Genomic DNA, 19834 nt, shown 5'->3' with positions numbered 1-19834 from the left:
GTACCGGGGAGCAGTTTCTGTCTCTTATATAAGATGTCTCTTATAAGCAGGGTGCCATGTTTTTACCAACTGATCAACCCATGTGGGCACCGTATGTGGGCACCGTATGACTCAAATAAGCTCAAAAGAACGCTACAGCATGTTGAAAAAGATTCATTCTAATTAATGTTTGGCCCAAGCATTTATGAAACTTTGTTTGCATCATGACTGTCTTTACACTGTTTTTTACAACCAATTCTACAAGCTTTTTTTCCTTTCCTTGTTTGTGGAAGATGAATCGTAGATGTTGAGTTCACAAGCCTGATCAATAGCCAGAGCGCACAGCTTCTTCCGCTGTGTGCTCAGGCTATTCATTACGCTTGCAGGACTCAACATCTGCAGTGCTTCTTGATTGGGAGTACGCGAGTGGGAGAGCCCTCATGTGTGATCGCGCTCCATTCAATGGACGGCAGTAAGCTTCAACCACTTCTGTAAGTTGCATTTTCATTGGCAGGGCTTCTCATTGTCATTTCATAGCTGACTGAACCACTTTGTGTTTGCTGAAGTTATAATAAATAGCGACTGCAAGTGTCTGTCGTCCACCTGTGCTTCCAGGATGGAAGCAACTGCAATTAGTGACTGGTGGCACTGCGTCTGAAGTTAAAATGTCTGTTACAAGCGAGATTATTGATTAAACTTCAAGGATAACTTGTCCCTTATAACCAAATCTTCTACATCCGATGTCTGTTATAAAAGAGGTCGATTTAATGGGAGAGATAGGGCAGCCAACCATGCGGGTGAATAGTGTCTCTTATACCCATTTGTCTCTTACATCAGTGTCTCTTATAATGAGGTTCAACTGTATTAGAGACGAATAAAACGCTTTTTGACGCGTTTTTGCACACGGTTCGTGCGAGTCGGCGTTGTGCGGGCGACTTTTCACGCCCGCGTCGATGATTCCGTGCGCGCGGCAGCTTCTACTACTTTTAAGTTCTACCAGTTTTACCTCGGTATGATGCATGACGAGCGCGTCCGTAGGAGGCGCCTGACGACTTGCCCCAATGGGGAGGCGCGCTCTTCATGGTGGCAGTTTGATAGCGCTCGGGACAGCCGGTGGCGCCGCCGGAGATGTTTAGGCTTATCACGATGGCGGATATTTCATTGGCGCTTTCCCTCGCGGCGCGGATAATGCTTTATAGTGTCGTTTTCGACCACATTATCAGATCCCTTCCTGCACAAACGTCCTCGTTTGTGCCTTCAGTGATATCTTTGGGAGCGGTTAGAAGCGGTCGCTGGAGCTATGCGCACCTCTTCGCGGCTGGTGACGCCGCCATGTTGCCGCCGTCGCCGTAGCTCGCAGCATGCGCGTGGTATTTGCGGCAGCGTCAGCGCGGCGCATTTTCACGAGCAGAAAACGCCTCATGCGGTTCACACTTTGGACCATAACCATGGGAACGAGGGTGCAAAGCTGTCCCCACCTTGTAGCACCCCCGATTTCTCGTTTCTCTTGCCGTTACTAGCGGTAGACGGTTCGGCTTCGATTCTAAGTCGACCCCCCGACATTGGATTGTCAAATTTGAAAAAAGGGGTCGACCTACAATCGTGTAAATACGGTAGCATTTCTTGCTTCTGTTTGGTTAGAAAAGTGTCCCTTGTGGCTGGAATGGAGCCAGCGGGCTCACCAAAGGCCAGTTCTTTCAGAGAGAACAAAGGTGCATTGTGTTTTCATAACGCCTTTGATTAAAGCAGTGGCTAAGGTGGTGTGCTAGGGTGCCCAAGGGCGCTGGTTCCATTCCCAGCAGCAGTGGCCACTTTAGAAATGGAGGCGAAAACTGAACATTCCCATGTTGACATTCGGCACACCAAAAGGATCCCAAGACGATTGAAATTAATCCAGAGCCCTCCACTGTGGCAAGTCTCGTAGGCCTGGTTTAACTTTGGCACATTAACACTTCCCTGCCCACAGAAAAAGCAGTGGTTTGGGGCAGTCTAGCAAGCAATTTTTTTCCTATCGAAAAAATAATGCAACATATGAGTATGGTATTACATTGCAGAAGAGTAAATGTCCTTCGCAGTGATAGCTGTTTCAAACAGGAATTCCTATTGGAAAAAAGAAAGAGAAGAAAAGCTGTGGAGAGAAGTTGTGGGGCAAACACAAAAAAGAAAGCAACAACAGTGTGGTTGCTCCACATATAAACAACACACAAAAGCTTTAAAATATGCATTTTGTACATATAGTATAAGTGCAAAACCCCTGCAAATATCAAGCGTCTATCTTTACAATTTCCTGACTAAAAGAAAAAGTTTCAACACTAGTGGCTTTCGTGTTTCTGTGCAAAGCAGTTCCTCGAAGCATAGGTTGGCCACACATGCATCGCAGGAAACGTTGGTTTTCTGCTCCACTCTTTTTCGTTCGTAGCAGAATTCATAGTTTCGATACTTTTGCATTTTCTGGAGCTTGCGTTGAACAGGAGTATCAGGTTCTGTGTCGGTATGGTGCATTGTCGCTTTCGGTGCTGAAATCCAATGACAAAACGCTTTCTGCAGAGTCATTGCTGCCAATATAATTCAAAAGGCTGTGTGTAGAATCATCCAAGTTGCTAAAAATGTGGCGTTTCCACGGCACCATAGCCTACAATGTCGACACCGGCAGTGCTTTGAAAAAATCTGGTGCGCAGAAGAAAAATAAACCAAAGAGGATGTGGGTGTCCGTACAACTGGGTACATGGCGACAGCTCTCAGGGAGCACTCGGAAAGCGTAAATTCGAATGGGGAAAGCGTCAAAATTTGAACTTGAAAGGGTTGGTAGTCTATACTGCTGATTTGATTAGTCGTGTGCAGGATAGAGTTAAACCCCCAAAATTTCAAACAACAAAACAAAAACCCCTCTCTCTTTCCACCTCCCCCTGGCAGGTGTCGGAGGGCTTTGTGGTGCAGCGCACGCGCGACCCCCGGGACACGGCCTGCTTCCTGGGCATCGTGACGTGCCACCTGCAGGCCAAGCTGGCCGCCGCCACCTCCCCGGCCGACCTGCTCGAGGGGAGGCCCACCTGGGAGGAGTTCAACGCCGGCGGCCTCAAGAGCAGGGTGAGGAGATGGGCAGAACAGCCCGTCTGGCACTGGAGTGAGACATCTAAGCCTTGGGATTATGTGTGCATCCAGCGCGATAAGAAAAGACAAAAAACAAAAAAAAACAAAAAGGACCTATGGAGCACCAGCACACAGCACTTCACGATCAAGAAAGACAAGAAGATCCTTGCAAAATGCAGTGGGACCCCAGTAATACGACTTTCGAGGGACCATGCGAAAGCGTTGTATGACCGGGGTGCGGATAAATGCCGGCCGTGTAGACATTCTCACGTGACAGGTGGGTTAAGAACTTATTTAGACTGCTGTATTTAGGGCGTGATTTGCAAATCAATCCCAAGCTTAAAAAAAAAAACAAATGCCTACTGTGTGCTCCATCCCACTACACGGTGTCCAAGCTAGCTTGCAGCCAAGCGCACGCACTACGCGACTTCCGTGCCATCCGGCGCTGTTTGTAGCCCGCCAGCCTTGTGCGAGAGATAAGGCTGGCGTGGTCGAGGAACCTGAGAGGGGAAAAGGCGAGAGTGTGAAACTGCCAAGGCCAAGTGAAACGAATAATGGGACGAGGCAACTGTGAAAAAAAACCTGCAAAGAGAGGAGCGGAGTGACACTGGCGCTTTGAAAGGCGCTGCGAAGCAGAGAGCAGAGATAAAGGGAGAGAGAGGGCCGTGAAAAGCAGAAACTTGGATCAAGCATTTGAGGAAAGCGGGTGTTCAGTCATCCCCATGGGGTTGCATCGTATGTAGTTTTGCGTTCATCGGCGGCTTGATGGGTGCTTAAAATTTGCGGTTTGGCGGCTGCCTGAACTTTTACTTGTTGGGGTTGGCGCGCTGGGATACTGCTGCCATGTGGGGCCGACAAAGGTTGACTCCCGCTCGCGAATACTGGCCTGCTTGCTTGCATCTGTTCAGCAAGTGGTCTGGCCCGCCTCCGGACTTTTGCATATCAAGCAGTATCAAATGAGCGGTAAGAATAAAGAAAGGTCGAGACAAGGTGGTGAAGCGGTGTAAAATATGGGGAAAATGCCGGTTTATCCACACCAGGGCCCATCATATGAAGCGGACCGTATGCACCCGTGCATCATATCGTCGGGGGTTTTATTGCATTGTTTGTTTAAGGAGTTTGCCGGCACCGCAGTGATCCGTCGTATGAAGCGGGCCGTCGTAAGTCCAGCAGACGTATCAGCGGGGCTCCACTGTAGTTGGACTTGTGCACCTCCTGCAGCCATTGGATGAAAGCTTCACAAACTTCATACTTGTGCACCGGCCGACTCACACGGGAGCAGCGCAAGGCACTCTCGAACACAGGTTTCATCTCGTTTCATCTTTGGCTGGTCCGCACCACCAGTGTCTCTCATCTGCTGTTATCATGTTTCAGCTTAGGCTGTCCACGACTGTACATGAAACAGGCTTTGTTATGAGCAGTAATTTGTGACGAGTGTGGACAATTTGCTCTGAGTGCACTGCTGTCAGGACGGGGAAACACTAGGTGAAGCAGCTTTGTTACAAGGAAGGCTTACGGCTTACGGCATTTTGAGAAGTTCTGAGGACCAACCACCACCACCCTGTACGTCATGGAATCGAGACCAAAACGGTTGATAAGCTGGTGCAGTGTGTTCCTCTTTACTGTTTGGGGCAAAGGTCCCCAGGCAGCCTCCTCAACGTGTGGTGAAAGCGCCAATGTCGGGATATTCGTAAAATTACAGTTCTCTAAAGTTTCAAGGATGTCTAAATTGTTCGAAGAAACACGTTGCAGTTGCCGATGTTATTTTTATGCATGTTTCTTGGTGCAGGTTTGCTCAGAATGACTGCAGTGGGATTTTCATTGATGTGTTCCAGTTCATTGCTTCTTCCGGCATCGGTTACGTGGGGGAAGTTCACAATGAGTGCAATTTGTCGAGATTTAGTGCAAGTGCTGGTAGTGTAGTATGTAGGGGTGTGCGAATATTCGAAACTTCGAATATTCGATTCGAATTTTTCGGTATTCGATTCGATTCGAACGACACTTTTATGGTTCGAAATATTCGAACCATCCAAAACTAAAAAAAAAAAATTCGAGCGTGTCTCAGCAGCAAAGTCGCGAAGCATATACACGGCGAACGTTACGTGCTTTCGCAGACTGTATCGGTGTTGTTTTCTGCTCGCGAAAACGCTCTGCGCACGCCCAACGCGCGCTGACACCGCCGGGAAACCACCCCCGCGCTGCGCGCGTCGTGGACGGCGGCGTCAACATGGCGTCGGCTCCAGCCGCGAAGTGGCGCGGGCGCTCGAGCGACCGTTTCTAACCGCTCTTTAAAATGCGGCTCAAGGGAGGCACAAAGTTGCTTGTGCGGTAGAGGAGCTGATAATGCATGCGAAAACGGTACTATAAAACATCATCCGCGCCGCTAGAAAGCGCCCGTAAAATATTTGCCGGGGTGCTAAGCCTAACCATCTCCGGCGGCGCCAAGCCGGCTGTCTCGATCTCATCGCAAGTAGTCAGGCTCCTCCGTTCTGCCGCGCGCGTCGTGCGTCATTTTCTGACCGTGGTAGGCGCTTCCGCGGGCGCGAAATCGTCGATGCGGGCGTGAAAATACAGTGCTCGCAGAGCCGAGGCGAGCGAATCGCGTGCAGCCACTAGTGTCTCAAGTGAGCGGCTGCTTTCGGTATCTGGTGGAGTCGTGACTAGGGTTGCCACCTTTCCCCGAAAAAAAAAACCGGCCCTTCACGGGGGGAGGGGGGGGGGTGAAGGGGGGGGGGCGCGGTTTACAGAATATTTGTGTTGGAAAAAAGACGCCATGTTTTTGAAATGAAGTGCCGTGTACTGTAGAGTTTTCTTCGAGAGGAATCAACATAACCTTTGCACTGAAAGTGATTGAGAGATTGGTTATTGCTCGCTTCACTGAAACGTAACCGCAATTGCTGACGGCGGCGGCAGCATTTTCTTTTGTTCCTCCCTTAGGCCCCCCTCCATCTGAGGCACCGTGCTCGCCCGCGTATTTTCACTGCTCGCGTGTCTTTGCGCAGCTTGTCGACACGTATTTAACGTCACAGTTGTTGAATTGACGCTTATAAAACGCCAAAGCGGACATAATCACGGCACGAAGGCCGAAAAACCGGTCAATGACGGCCGGTTTTAAGTATGGACCGGCAACTGGCCCGCTGTTTAAAAAACCGGTAGGGCCGGTCCAAAACCTGGCAGGTGGCAACCCTAGTCGTGACAAGCAGGAGGATGTCACTGCTCCCCTAACATGTCGAGCAGTTAACCTTTCTCCATGTTGACATTTAAGTGAGTGCAGACCTTAACTGCCTTAACCTGTTGAGTGCAATGGTATTGTGTAATTTCTAATTTTACTTTGTATGATTTGTTGTGCAATAAAGTCGCAGTTTTTGTGTCTCTAGATGGTGAAAACTTTAATTTTACAAAAAAAAAAATAAGTATTCGTATTCGAAAAATATTCGAGAAATATTCGATTCGATTCGAACCTTGTTTTTATTATTCGAATTCGCTTCGAAACTAAAAAATTGATATTCGCACACCCCTAGTAGTATGTTTTCTCAGATTTTCATTTACGCTCCTCTGAAAACCTTATTCACATGTCAGTGCAAAGGCTGTACTGTACCAATTTTTATTGCATTACCTTCAAAAATGCACAGTCCTCATTGGTGTTCATTGAACGGATCGAGGAAAGGGGAAAAGGGCTAATATAAAGAGAGGAGGCATGTTACAAGGCCACCTGCCATCGTATTCCACCTTCCCTGTTCAGTTCCTGAAGAGAGGAAGAGAAAGTTTACAACTCTGATGGCCATATTCTCATTTGGTCCTCCACTCCGTGGGTTCCCTCAACTCGGCTGAGTGGAGTACACTGTAGTGCTTTTATGAGTGAAAACAACTTTCGAGGACGTCCTCCATGGGAGGCCCGAGTGGAGGAGGGATTCAGAATGCGGGGGCTGAGTCTCCTTCCCCTCCCCTCCCTCCTCCCTTAACATTCTCTCCCCAGGGCCTCCAGGTGCGGGAGATGCTGGCCCTGAGCCTGCTCCAGGTCAAGGGCCTTTCGCTGGACCGCGTGATGCCCCTGGTAGAGAGGTACCCGACGCCGGCAAGGTCAGGCTGCTGCCGCTTACCTCGTGACACACTTTTCATGCTTTCCTCTCAACCGTGTATGTGGTATCTGATTGATTGTAGGGTTTAACACACTGTCGCAACGCAGGCGATCAGGCGTACCGTAGTGGAAGGGTCCGGGTTAATTTTGACCGCCTGGGGATGTTTAACTCTTTCGGGACTGCCCGAAAAAGTGATGAAAAAGTGAGGTCTCGCTACAAATTTTTTATTACATAAAGCAAAGGCACCATCCTACCTTAGCATATACCAAAATGCACCTAATTATATGTTCTTTGACATACAATACCAAGTTTTACTTCAACACTGCCGATAGAACCATGAAAAAATCCTAAAGTAAGAACTTCGTAAAACAACTACAGAAAAAGATAGAAAACTAAATATAAAAATATTAAAAAAGAATAAAATTATTTCAGGATATACAAAATCTAACACAATGCTTTGTTTCTTCATTGGAAAAGTTTGATGCGGCTAGGTGTAACTGGTTTTTTGTTTTGTGCGTGATCTCTTTGGCACTAGGGCCATGGCTACGTCATCGCCCAGGTACACGCCGGGCTCTTGTCTCGGCCAAAACTTGATCCGTTTCTGCGCTGGTGGCAGGAGATCACCACCATAGGTAGTTAACACCCTAGCGAATAAATATAAACCAGCCAGAACATAGTTCGAGCGCACATACCTACTCCAGAGCCAATTGAAACCGAAACCAACACCCACCTTTGAGTGCGATTTGATGTTCCAGGCTGATCGACACCCGAATCCTCACTCGAGCTGAAATCCGATCTCTAAAGCCGCATTTCGACTCTCCACGGCCACTCTCATCGTTAAAATCTACAGTAGAAGGCGAAGATATGCGAGCCGAGACGAGGCGGATTTCTTATCGCGCTCGCACGAGTATGACGCCATGTTTGTTTACATTCGAAACCATTGCCCGTCAGAATAAAATATCTGACGCGTTGCCGCCTGGCGATAAAAAAAGAAACTTCACAAAAAAGAAAACTCCAGTTTTCAGACTATCTCCTAGATGTCGCTAGGTGTTCCATCGAGCGAAAATTTGTATTCTGCAGGCTCGCGAAACCATCGATCATATGTGATCGATGGCCTATGGAGCGGTCCCGAAAGAGTTAACGTGCGCCGAAATCTCGTACACACAGGCGTTTTTGCTTTTCGCCTCCGTCAGAAAAGCGGCCGCCACGGCCGGGAATCGAACCTGCGACCTCGTGCTCAGCAGTGCAACGCCTTAGCCACTGAGCCACCGTGGCGGGTTATGTGCGTGGTGTCTCTGCGTGTGTGCCTGTGTGGCCAGTGGCTGTAGCTGTGAGTCCAGCCATAGCCACAGCATTCTGACTGCTCCAGCGTGCCCTTCATTAGTGCCACCGACCTCCCAACTGCTGGGAGATCCTTTTGTGGGTGCGGTTCGTTGGTGTTTCTGGCCGGTGCTGCTGCCACTTCTCCTGCGTGCAAGCAGGACTCCTTGAAATATGCAGTGTCAAGACAAAAATTGTCAGGGACAGTGTCCAAAGCAAGAAACAGTTGTGGCTTTCAGGTGCTTGTTTTTTCCTTTCTTCCTTTTGTTCGGTCCCCCCTTGCGTCCAGTATACAGTTAAACCTCGATGTAACGAAGTCGGTAAAATTCGTAATTTACTTCGTTACTCCGAAATTTCGCTACATTGAAATTCGCGGTTACAGTCGAATCCCGCTACAACGAAATTGACTGGACGTGCAAAAAATTTCGTTGAAGTGAAAATTTGTTGAGGCGAAATCTGCCCCAACACAGCACGGAAGGGCAAGAAAAATAGCCCCGGATATTTCCGCATCATTGGCAGCATAATACAGTTAAACCTCGCTATAACGAAATTGAAGGGGCACCGCGATTTGCTCGTTATAGCCAGTATTTCGTTATAGCCGTAACCGACATTTACTGCAAATATTATGCATTGTAGTTACCTAAAACAAAAAGCGGGCGAAATAGCATCTTGCTGTACGGCGATAGTCAGTAAAATAAACACATTCCGGAGGTAAAAAGGAAAAGTCACGAACCTACTTTATTGCAGTTCAAAACTCGTATTTCAAACAGACTTGGCTACGAAGTCTGTAACTGGACATTGACGCACCTTCCTGATGCGAGCGATGGCTCCCTCAGCTGCGGCCGCTACGTTCACGCCATCTTTGCCGCCCTCGTGCGCGCCAAAGTAGCGACGCAGCACGTCCACCGCATCTATACGTCCCTCCGACGCCGTCCTTCTTTTCAAGCCATGTGCAACAGCGCTGACGATGGAATCTCGGTTGCTCACGATGGTGGACAGCGTACTCGTCCACACGTCAAAGTCTCTTGCCACCTTACCACGGAGTGCACCTTACTTTCCTTCGCGCCCGATGCGACGGCTTTTATCATAGCCGTCTTCTGTTCAAGCGTGATAGTCTTCCGCTTCCCGCCTGTCGCACTCGCGCTGTTGGAATCACGCCGGCAGTACGATAAGATAATGCTGAAGACTGCCAAAACCCACGCACACACAACTACGCAGCGACGTCGGCGATACGAACAGGGGAGGAGGGGTGGGGGAGGAAGGCGACGCACCCGCGCGCGCCGTGTGCATTGGGGTTCTTCTCGGGCTCACCGCGGATAGTCCGCGGATTCCCCGAAGCCATAGGAATACGTGGGAAAATCGAACGTCGGACTGCTTCTCGGGGAACCCCCGGGGAGTCCGACACTGTAAATCGAAGGGCCCCATTGTCTGCATGGCGTGCGCAGCGAGAGGAGGAGGGGGGGGGGGGGCTTCGCGGGCGCAGAGCGTCCGCATGGCGCGCCAGCCAGCTTAGCGTGTGTGGCGGGAGTTTTGAACTGCTAATACAGTTGCCGCGTCACGCACTGTCTCAAATCCGCTTTGTGCACTGTTGTAAAATTAGCTCAAAATTTGATTTCTCAACGAAATTTGTTCGTTATATCCCGTAACGGGGAAATTTTACCTCGTTAAAACGAGGTTTTAAATACATTGGTTTCTATGGGGACTTTCAAGGGGAATTACGATTTGCTCGTTATATCCATTATTTCGTTATAGCCCGTCTCGTTATAACGAGGTTTAACTGTACAATGTTTAGAAAAAGGAGTGACGCGCAGTAACCTCATGTTTATTCCGATAACAAACATGCCAATGGTTATCTGTTTTTTTGCTAGCACGCAAAGAGCGTGATACTGAGGAGGAAGTGCTTTCAAAGTGTATTGCTGTACAACAAGGTGTTTCCACCGAGCTGATTAGTTGCCGAGAGCTGCTAGGCGGTTGGAAGCCCCCCTCGCTTCTGACAGGAAAGGCGCGGTTATCTTATCCTCTGACTAGGCACGGCAGCAACTGACCTTGGCAGGCAAGCCACGCGCGCTTGCATTTATTGCGACCGCACGCTCGCGGTTAAGAAACTAAGGATGATGGGGATTCAAGGCTAAACACGAAAACATTTATGGTTTTGACTTTGAAGAATTGCAGAAGGAAAACTGCTAGGACAGCTGCTCACAACACGTACTTGACGGCGCTGCACCAGCACCTAGCAGAACACATTCGCGTGATTTCAACTGGATACAGATTAGCTGTAGCTCCGGCTTGGCGAACCTGGCTGCACCTCATGTAAAGATGGCCCGCCACATCGTTATCACCATCAAACAATGGCGTCCACCTATGAGTTTATTTTTGTTTTGGGTGCGAGTGTGGGTGCACCGTGCATGTTTTTGGTGAAACTAAGCGTCCTGAATGTATAAAAAGTTACAGATAGCTGGCGCTATGCTTATTTTATTGTAAAATAATTGTTCAAACCCAGCCGCAGTCAGCGAAAATTTCGTTGAAGCGAAAGCAAGCCAGACAAATGGTTCGTTGTGGTGAGGACTTTCTTCCATTGACTTCTGTGGCTAGCTGACGGGGAATTGGAAATATTTCGTTCAAGCGGAAATTTCGTTGAAGCGGACTTCATTGTAGCGGGATTAGACTGCATAATGAAGTGTTCATCGCGTGAAGCATTTCCTGTAAGCTAAAACGCGGCACGCATACACGGCTGGCGCACTGTTTCTGTTTCTCTCAGAGCTTAATCGTCTATGTGGGCATCAGCATGAACCGCATGGTGCGTTTTCTCCCCGCAAAAACGCGCTCCGCAAGCCACAGGCACGCTGACGCAGCCGCGGAGACCACCCGCAAGATGCGCGTAGCTCTAGCGACCGCTTCTAATCGCTCGCTGAAACGCAACTCGAGGGGCAAACGAGAGGGGCATGCAAAAAAAAAAAAGGCGGGTAACGCGGGCGAAATATTCACTGTAAACCGTCATACGCGCCGCTTACGAAAGCGCCCATCAAATATCCTCCGCCGTGGTAAGCCTAATCGTCTCTGGTGGGGCCAGCCGGCACCCCCGAGCACTTCGAAGCTCCCACCATATGGTGCGCGCCTCTCCATTGGCGAAAATCGTCAGGCCTCCCACTGCTGCGCGCAGCGCGAGTCGATTTCTGGCAGATTTCCGGTGCGCAATCGCAGACGTGGGCGTGAAAAAAAAAAAAAACGCGTGCGCAAGGCTCATAAAGATTCACAAATGCTTGCTGGAAAGATGAAACCCAACAAGCATGAGCGAACTCGAACGAAGAGCAAAGCGGGAGCATGCGGCGGTGGCGGCCCCGCCAGAGACGATTAGGCTTACCGCCGCAGAGGATATTTGATGGGCGCTTTCGTAAGCGGCACGCATGACGTTTTACAGCGAAAATTTTGCCCATGTTATCCGCTTTTTTTTTTTCTCGCATGCCCCTCTCGTTTGCCCGTCGAGTTGCGTTTCAGCGAGCGGTTAGAAGCAGTCACTGGGTGTACCGGCATCACGCTTGTTGCTTGCGGGGCGCGTTTTTGCGGGTAGAAAACGCTCCATGCGGTTCATGCTGAAGCCCGCGTAGACGATTAAGCTCCGAAAGAAACAGAAACAGTGCGCCAGCCGTGTATGCGCACCACGCAGTTTGTAGGCAACGAGCTCGCTCACGACTCCATGGCTCGCTGCATCCGTGGCATTGGGCGGCCTGTGCCGCTGTTCGCATTTTATTGACACCTCATTTCGGCACTTGCATCTCTACAAATCCAGTTCAACCCTAGTTCTCCATGAAACTTCGTTACATTGAAATCTCAGCAAACGGGACTTCGTTACACAGAGGGTGAAAATACATGGCGTGCATACACTTGAGGGTACAAAAAATTCCGTCGTTCGTTATATCAGAGTCCTTCAATGCTTTTCTGGTCACGAAACTCCTGCCGAAGTTTCATTCAGGGACAAAAGCTGCCGCTAGGATCGCCCCTGTTAACGTGAAGGCTTCGCCGGCGGTCGACGACGCTTGCTGGCCGGCTGTTTCTCCGGCGGCACACGCCTACTTTCCTCTGCTCTTCATTTCCACCAGTAAAAATGCGAGCGAAGTTTTTGAGACAGTTTTTGAGTCAGTCAGTTGTTTTTAAGTCAGTTGTCCCGTAGCTCAGCTGTGAAACTAAGGCAAGACCACGGGTGTTACCGAGGCGCATATGTTGCAGTGTTCGTTCGTTCCGGCAAGCACCGCTACGTTCTCGCTTCGAAAAGGCGGACATCTGGCGTTTTCAATTTTTGACTAGCCTTTGCAGCCGCCTGCATGATTTGAGTGAACTAGCGCCAGAATTAAATCTGTATTCAGCCCTGGGCGCGACATGCTGCGCTGAGCAAATAGGTGTGCAAACGTACAGCACGTTGGGTTAGCGCTGTGTTTGCGCTATTTTATAGCGCCTAATAATGTAAAACAATAATAGAGATTCGTAAAGTTAGCGTGGACAGCAAGGAAAAAAAACGCTCACGAAATGGAAGCAGAATAATGGACGCGTGGAGGGGCCAAGGTAGGAGTAAATGCTACAGTTTTGAGCTACTTTCTCTGCTGTTCTCATAGGCATAGGGTGTCAACTGATAAAAACTCGCCCGCTCAGTGCCTGTCACACCCCTCCCACCCAAACGGCAAGTTAAAAAAAAAAAGATTGATTGATTATGAGGTTTAACGTGCCGACGCTACACAGGCAATGGGACGCGCGCCGTAGTGTAGTGCTCCGGATTAATTTTAAGCACTCAGGTATCTTTAACTTGCGCCGAAATCTCGAACACACAAGCGTTTTCTCTTTTCCCCTCCATCAGAAAAGCGGCTGGGAACCCGCGTCCTTGGGCTTATCAGCACAATGCCTTAGCCCCTGGGGAAGCACGGCGGGCAAGTAAAAAAAAATATATGCAGGCAAAGATGGCCATGCTCCGCTTTCCAAATTCAAAATATCTGGTAGGATAACCAAAATCACAGTAGCTGCAGTCCCATCTTTGTGCGGCGACGAAACGCGACGACGTTTAGCAGACGGATTTTCTCGTTGTGAGCGCGATCGTGGCTTGGGCTTCGTAAGATACGCCGGCAGGTTTTCAAATATCCGGGGCGACGCGGAGCTTGAGCTTCTCGCGCTGCAGAAGCACAGGTTGTCCACTTATTTCGAACTCATCGGCTCGAATAATGTCCGTGGGGTCGAAATATTTCCCGAACACACGAACGACCTTCGACTCGAAGCTGAAAGCGTCCGTCTCCTGTCGTGGAATGGCTCGCTTCCACCTGTCGCGTTGTTCGCGGTCGCTTGGGAGGCAGAACAACGAAGCCTTTTCCGTTGTATTCCGATAGCCAGAGCGGCAACCAGGTACACAGCACGTCAGAGGCATGGTAGTTCACATAGTTTCCCTTCGTGATGAGTTTAGAAAGCTATATCACACAACAAACACCAGCAAGCTCTCGCTCCAACGCACTGGAAGTACGGCCGCCGCCGTCCAAGCCGCCTTCACCGGACTCGTAGCGCCACCGCGCGGGAGCGTTGGTCCCCATATGAAGCTCTCCCATAGCGTGACGGAGAAGTTTCGTGACCAGAAAAGCATTGAAGGACTCTGGTTATATCGAGGTTTTTGTTGCATTGAAGTTCGTTACATCGAGGTTTCACTGTACCCAAGGAAAAGTTGCGGAGTCGCTCAGTGTGACAGGATCCAAGACTAGCTCCTTTTTCAACTCGAGGTGCTTCATTAAAAGAGTTTAAAAGGAGGCCTGCTCGAATTTTAAACATTTCACGCACTCGCCTGTCACATTTAGTGAAAACTTTTGTGCGGCGGCCATGCTGCTGATATTGGGATGTAACAAAATTTTTAATCTTGGTTCTCTGTCAACTAATTACAACAGTCACCGGAATGCAAGCACTATTTCTTTGTTTTTCTTTTTTTGCTGGTAACATGGAAGCACATGCAATGGAGTTGGCTGATTGCTGCATGGTTATGTGGTGGGTAGGGAAATCGAAAATTCCCGAATGTTTGTAGGCTTGTCCTTTAAGATTCTTGCAGACACACTTAATTCTCTAGTGTACACAGGTCATGCTTTGTGCGGCATTATTTCAGTTCAAAAAAAGAATAAACTGATACTATGTTAGAAATTGATAAAAGTATAGGTAAGTGTTGAGTGATTACAATTAATATTGCTTGCCCACAAAGGTTTCACGTAGCTGTAAGAACAACTGTGGCCTGGATTACATCTGTAATCGTTCACATATATTCTGCAGAGCTTTGCAGCTGCCCTACTGCTTGCATTTTTTGCCATGTGCAGGTTGTTTGGGGCCTTTGACAAAGCAGCCTCTGACCCCCGGGGCAGGACAGCATTCCTCAAGGATTGTGGGTGGGTGCTCAGTGGCCTGTTTCCTGCACACATTTGTGCTTCAGCTTTCGTGCAACGTTGTGTGCTTAACTTCAGCAGGTATGTGAGCAGGTGTCCCGTACCCCCCCCAAAAAAAAAAGAACGAAAGAAAAGCACAGCTCCCCTGTCTTGAGGAAATTATTGCTCATAGAATAGGTTAAGTATAGCATGCACCTTGTTCAATGATAAAGGTAACAACTCTCTGGTGTGTCTAGCATCACTTTGCGTGTACATAACACCGGCAGCTAACCTCTTTGTGTAGGTAGTTGTGGAACTCTAGGCTTGCTTGGGTGTTGGTTTGTGCAAGTGCGAACAGTCTTTGCAGGCTCAAGACAATAGTTGGCCACGAAAATCATTTCCATGTGAGGTGTTGTTTGGCAGGAACAAGTGAAAACTTTCACATTTGAGCGGGCACATATTTGTCACCACTTGCAATAGACAATCGAACCTTTGCAATGTGACCCAAGTTGCCACAGATGCTGGGTTGTTGCGAACGAAAGCAGAGCGTTCACCCTAGTTATAGCATGGGTAGCAGCGATCCACCACTGATCAAATGTGTTTGGACTCCAAACTTTGTTAGAGTGTAGTATTCGCAAGTGTCCTTGACTAGCCCGGGACCCAGTTCCCGTGCCAGTTCCCAAACGAAGGGATCCAGATAGTCGGTGTGAAAGTGGGCCCTGTTGCGTTTAGCAGTTCCGAGTTGTGCCACATTTTAGTCAATTGCACGGCAATTTACCTAGCTTGTTTCTGTGCTGTCCAAGCATGTCTTTTTTGTCAAAGATTGGGCCGCCACGCTTGACCGTGGAACACTTTCCGGATCTGCCATGTCTTCTGTGTCGCATGGTGGGGTGGATCGGTTAGTGCAAAGCCTCAATCACCAAATGATGGCATGTGAGAACAAAATCTGGAATTAAGCACCCAATGACTTGTTTTTTGTTCTCAACACCCCAAGCTGTGCCTCGGTTCTCAGGTGGTCATTCCGTCCAAGATGGCCTGGCAACCAACCCTTCCGTAGCCAAAAATGGTTTCTATTGGTCTTATAAATACGCACCTTGGTATGTACCATCGCTCTTCTTGGGGCTAAACAAAAAAGACCAGAAAATGCAACCTGTGTATGAAGTTGTTGTAATACCCCCTACTTGCAGAGGTATCTTGGGCAACACATTACGAAATGGCCTATGAACTCACTCGTTCGAGTCAGTCAGGAGAAGCTGAATCAATCAATTACTTAGAATGCAAGCACTCGGACAATTGATTTCAAAAGATCTCTGCCTGTAATCAGTGTCCTGCGCGTGTATTCTCAAAAACACAAGCGTTATGTACTGCAGGAGTATTTTGCACAACATTTTATCGACGTGAGTGTATGCTGCCTTCACAGACTATTCCATGCTTGGCTCAGCTAAGCTGTCTACCACTTTTTTATCGCGAAACCTTGTGTGCCGTGAAAGAACCTAATTTTTCAGCCATAAATTTTTACCAGATGGGCACCTTGTGAATGAAGTTTGGGGCTTTAAAAGGAATCAACAGCCTTGGAAGCCTACTGCCTTTGATGCCCTGCAAAATCGTATGCACAGGGCTTAGCCGCCACTTTCCTTCAGAAGGTCCGTCTTCCAGATATTCTGGTTCCGGAGGACGTTCTTTAGGGGCACCTTTTTATACTCTCATGTGTAGTTAAAACACCAGCTACAACCAAATGAGCAAAAACACCTGGCTTACATGAAAGCAAGCAGCTCTTGGAACAAGGGCTGTGCCAACAAGCCATAAATTGCCACGAGTTCTCGCCTACTTTGGTGTTTATCTTTCGTGCTGAGACAATCTCTACTGCATGAATGAAGCTGCTCAGATTTGCCATTGTGCCTAGGACCAAACGCTTCTGCAGAATTTTTTCCCCACTGTGAAAATGTTTCTGAATCCAACCTTGAAAAAAGAACTGCAGGCAAACGTAGCCAGAAGCCACCATTTAACCATAAAAATCTTTGAGAATACCTAAGCACTTTTTCTTAAGGGTTGTGAATGAAGAAGCATTTTGCCCGGTTGCTGAACACCTGTGCAGGTGTGTGGGAAATATGAGGTTTAGGAGCACCATTGAAGCAGCAGCTGTGCGCCGTCGCCATAAACAAAGTGCAAACACCTAAACGGCTGCGCTCAAATTTTGCACTGGGAAGTATTGTAATGGTCAGCAGCCAATTTCCTTCTTAGTTCAATTTCTTTCTTAGTTCAGTGGGCCACTTAATTCCTTCATGTTGATAACCCAGGAGGTTTCCTTTGAGCCATAGAGTTTCTTACAATATAACTAGAGGGGAAACTGGCGCTGCGATCGTACGCCTCAATGGGCGTGATGGGTAATTGTGGATTCGGATTGGCGCTTGATGGCTCCTGAAACTTACTATGGATTGCAGGCAGTTTCGTTTTCGTTTTTGATTTGCATGAACGCATTTGCCTAGGCGGGGTGTTGGGAGGAGTGATCAAAATACGTTTCTCCTTGAACTGCATGCCTCGCGTGCACTGACACCGCCCTGAGTGGAATGTTTACAACCAGAGTTGCGAATTGGGTGGGTTATCAATGCATTGCCGCACAGCGAGCACGAAAACACAAATGACGGCGCTCTGTGCGGCGAAGTTGTCTGCTAATTAGGAGTTGCGGCGCTCTCATTCGGCAGAGCAATGTATTGTCGAAGCTGACGACGGTTGCGAATCGCTTGGAACAGCCAAACCTTCCGTGCGAACGCCGGCTCCTACGGCGTAGAACAGCAGCACCGGCGGCTGATAGGAACGCAGCTTGATGTATGTCACTATATAACTTCTCCAAAGGTAATCGGTTTCTTTTTTCTTATGAGCACAAAATTATCTTACTATTACAAACCACCAGCGCCGAAACTTTTACAAGTAGTTTTTAAAAAAGTCCGCGTCCTGCTGTACTTGGCGAAAAATGGCAAACCTGCTCCACAAACCTTCTCGACTCCGCGTCTGCTTTTTATTTAAACGCGCCGTTTTATTTCGTACAAAACCGGTTTTTCGTCACTAACTTTTTTGTTTGCCATGTAATTTGTAAACGGAGAACCGGGCAGTAAGAGCTTTTTTGTCAAAAAGCACAATTTGCGCAGCCATAAGCCCGTTTTGATCCTACGCAATCCGGTTCCAAAACTAGCCATCATTCCCATTGAAGCGTAAGCGCCGCTGCCATGTTCGCGTTGACACTAGCGCCAGTTTCCCCTCTAGTTATATTGTAAGAAACTCTATGCTTTGAGCCGCTAAAAGTCACAGAAGACCCCTGTGAGTCAGCACATCAACTGATATTTGTCTCAACAATCAGTGCTTCTCTGTGGTAGCATGTGTTTGAAGCAGTGCAAGAAGCAAGGAAGATGGAACTACCTAGTTGTCGCAGCAAAATTTTACACTCAAGAAAAATATAAATTTTTTGCATCCCCTAAAGTCCCGAAGTTTCCCAATTCGCAAACATTAGAGTTGTAGTACATGCGAATGACAGATTTTACAGTGTGCTTAGTTCTAGGAAGACTTTGGTTGATGCATAGCTCCGAGAAAGTCTCCGATCCTTAACTTTTTTCCGTCGGCCCAATGTACCCTTCGTGCTTGCGTTGCGGGGCAGACCAACAAGCATAGCAGACCGCGGCTGTATTTTGCTGCTGGATGAGTTTATAGCGAATTCGCGTGTGCCACTAGTGGGCGCGTTTTTATGGAGGAGCATTTGTCGTTGCCATCGCATTCTGTGTTCTCGCTTATTTCTTCAAAAAAAATGATATCCCGTGCTTTTGAGCTGTTAGCCCTTAGTGTTTATTTTTTCTGTAATGTCGTTTCTCCGCTTAATTTACTAGTTCTTGCAATGTTGAGGAATTAAAGCGAGGACCACCGCAGCTTATTAAAACACAAACGTGCGTAGAAGTGAACACGCCCTCGTGTGTGTGCTTGCTGAGATTGAAAGGGACCAGATGTGCAGCTGAGCTGGACGCAGGGCATACAGGCCCCACAAGAAACAAGCAGCCACCCTGAGATGGAAAGAAAGCTGAGTTGAGCGGCAAGGTAGCAGTAGCGCTCACTGTATGCCATCAATTATCACACTGCTGCCCCCTCTTCCTTATAACGTGTGGTCAGTCATATTTTGAATCTACCAAAATTAAGGTATGAACATTTTGTTTGGGAGCTACGTTTGAGGTCTATTGGATTCAGGTACTGTTGAGGTCTTTTGTGCCATGCTAATTAGGAAAAACCAGACAAATCATTCAGAAATTCATGGAATGCATCCGTGGGATTTTGACGTTTTGTAATTGCTTGAACGAAAAAAAAAAAGGGCAGAAGCACTGACACCTGTGGTAATTCATAGCCCAAACAGTCATTTCTTTGTTCTAAGATGCGTGTGAAACATGAGATGGTTGTTTCAGCTTGATTGATTGGTTGAACTGCATAATGATTAATGCAAGAAACGTCATTCCAATGATTCCTTAGTTACATGCATTGAAACCACAGGGAATAGGGGAACACTTTGCCCTGTAGTTTTTCCATATCCCATCGTCAACGTGTGACGTGATGCAGAGGATAAAATTCTGCGCAGAATCACCGGCAAGGCCCTGCACGAGAAGCTCTGGACGCTGTACGGGAGTTCGCAACCACTGCTCTGAGACGACAGGCCAATGGTGGAATGTCTAAGGGAACAGGTGAAGGACAAGAAATTGGATTGCAACAGCAGCGGCACTGCTACAAACACTCTTCCAGAGGTGGTCAGCATGCAGGCATGCTGTACATATATAAATTTTCTCATCAATGAGAGAGCCAGCTGTGTGAAGTTTGGCCCCTGCCTCTGGCTGTCCTGTGTTGTTCGTTTTTGTTTGGCAGGAATGCTGGAAATAAAGTTGCTGTGGAGGCATGGAAAGTGAATAGACCCTATGCGAAATTGCTTGGTGATCTAGCAACACTGATGTAAAACGAGACCGTCGGCCT

The 19834-nt window shown here is 48.2% G+C and overlaps 1 protein-coding gene across 1 annotated transcript in view; it reads left to right on the top strand.

Moving 5' to 3' along the window:
* LOC144148713 (structure-specific endonuclease subunit MUS81-like) overlaps window positions 1–19761 on the top strand; it is a 62478-nt gene extending 42717 nt beyond the window's left edge. Inside the window, exons 9-12 of the mRNA XM_077680232.1 lie at window positions 2893–3066; window positions 7046–7149; window positions 14795–14863; window positions 19449–19761. Coding sequence (XP_077536358.1) covers window positions 2893–3066; window positions 7046–7149; window positions 14795–14863; window positions 19449–19515 — 414 coding nt within the window. The 3' untranslated portion in view covers window positions 19516–19761. The remainder of the gene's footprint in view (window positions 1–2892; window positions 3067–7045; window positions 7150–14794; window positions 14864–19448) is intronic.
* Window positions 19762–19834: the final 73 nt, after the last annotated feature.

Source organism: Haemaphysalis longicornis, unplaced genomic scaffold (genome assembly GCF_048455015.1).
Source record: "Haemaphysalis longicornis isolate Haplotype H1 unplaced genomic scaffold, Haemaphysalis longicornis Haplotype H1 scaffold_8, whole genome shotgun sequence".
NCBI classification, from domain to species: Eukaryota; Metazoa; Arthropoda; class Arachnida; order Ixodida; family Ixodidae; genus Haemaphysalis; species Haemaphysalis longicornis.
Note: the sequence above shows the minus strand (reverse complement) of the source record. Positions and strands in the feature narration are given on the sequence as shown.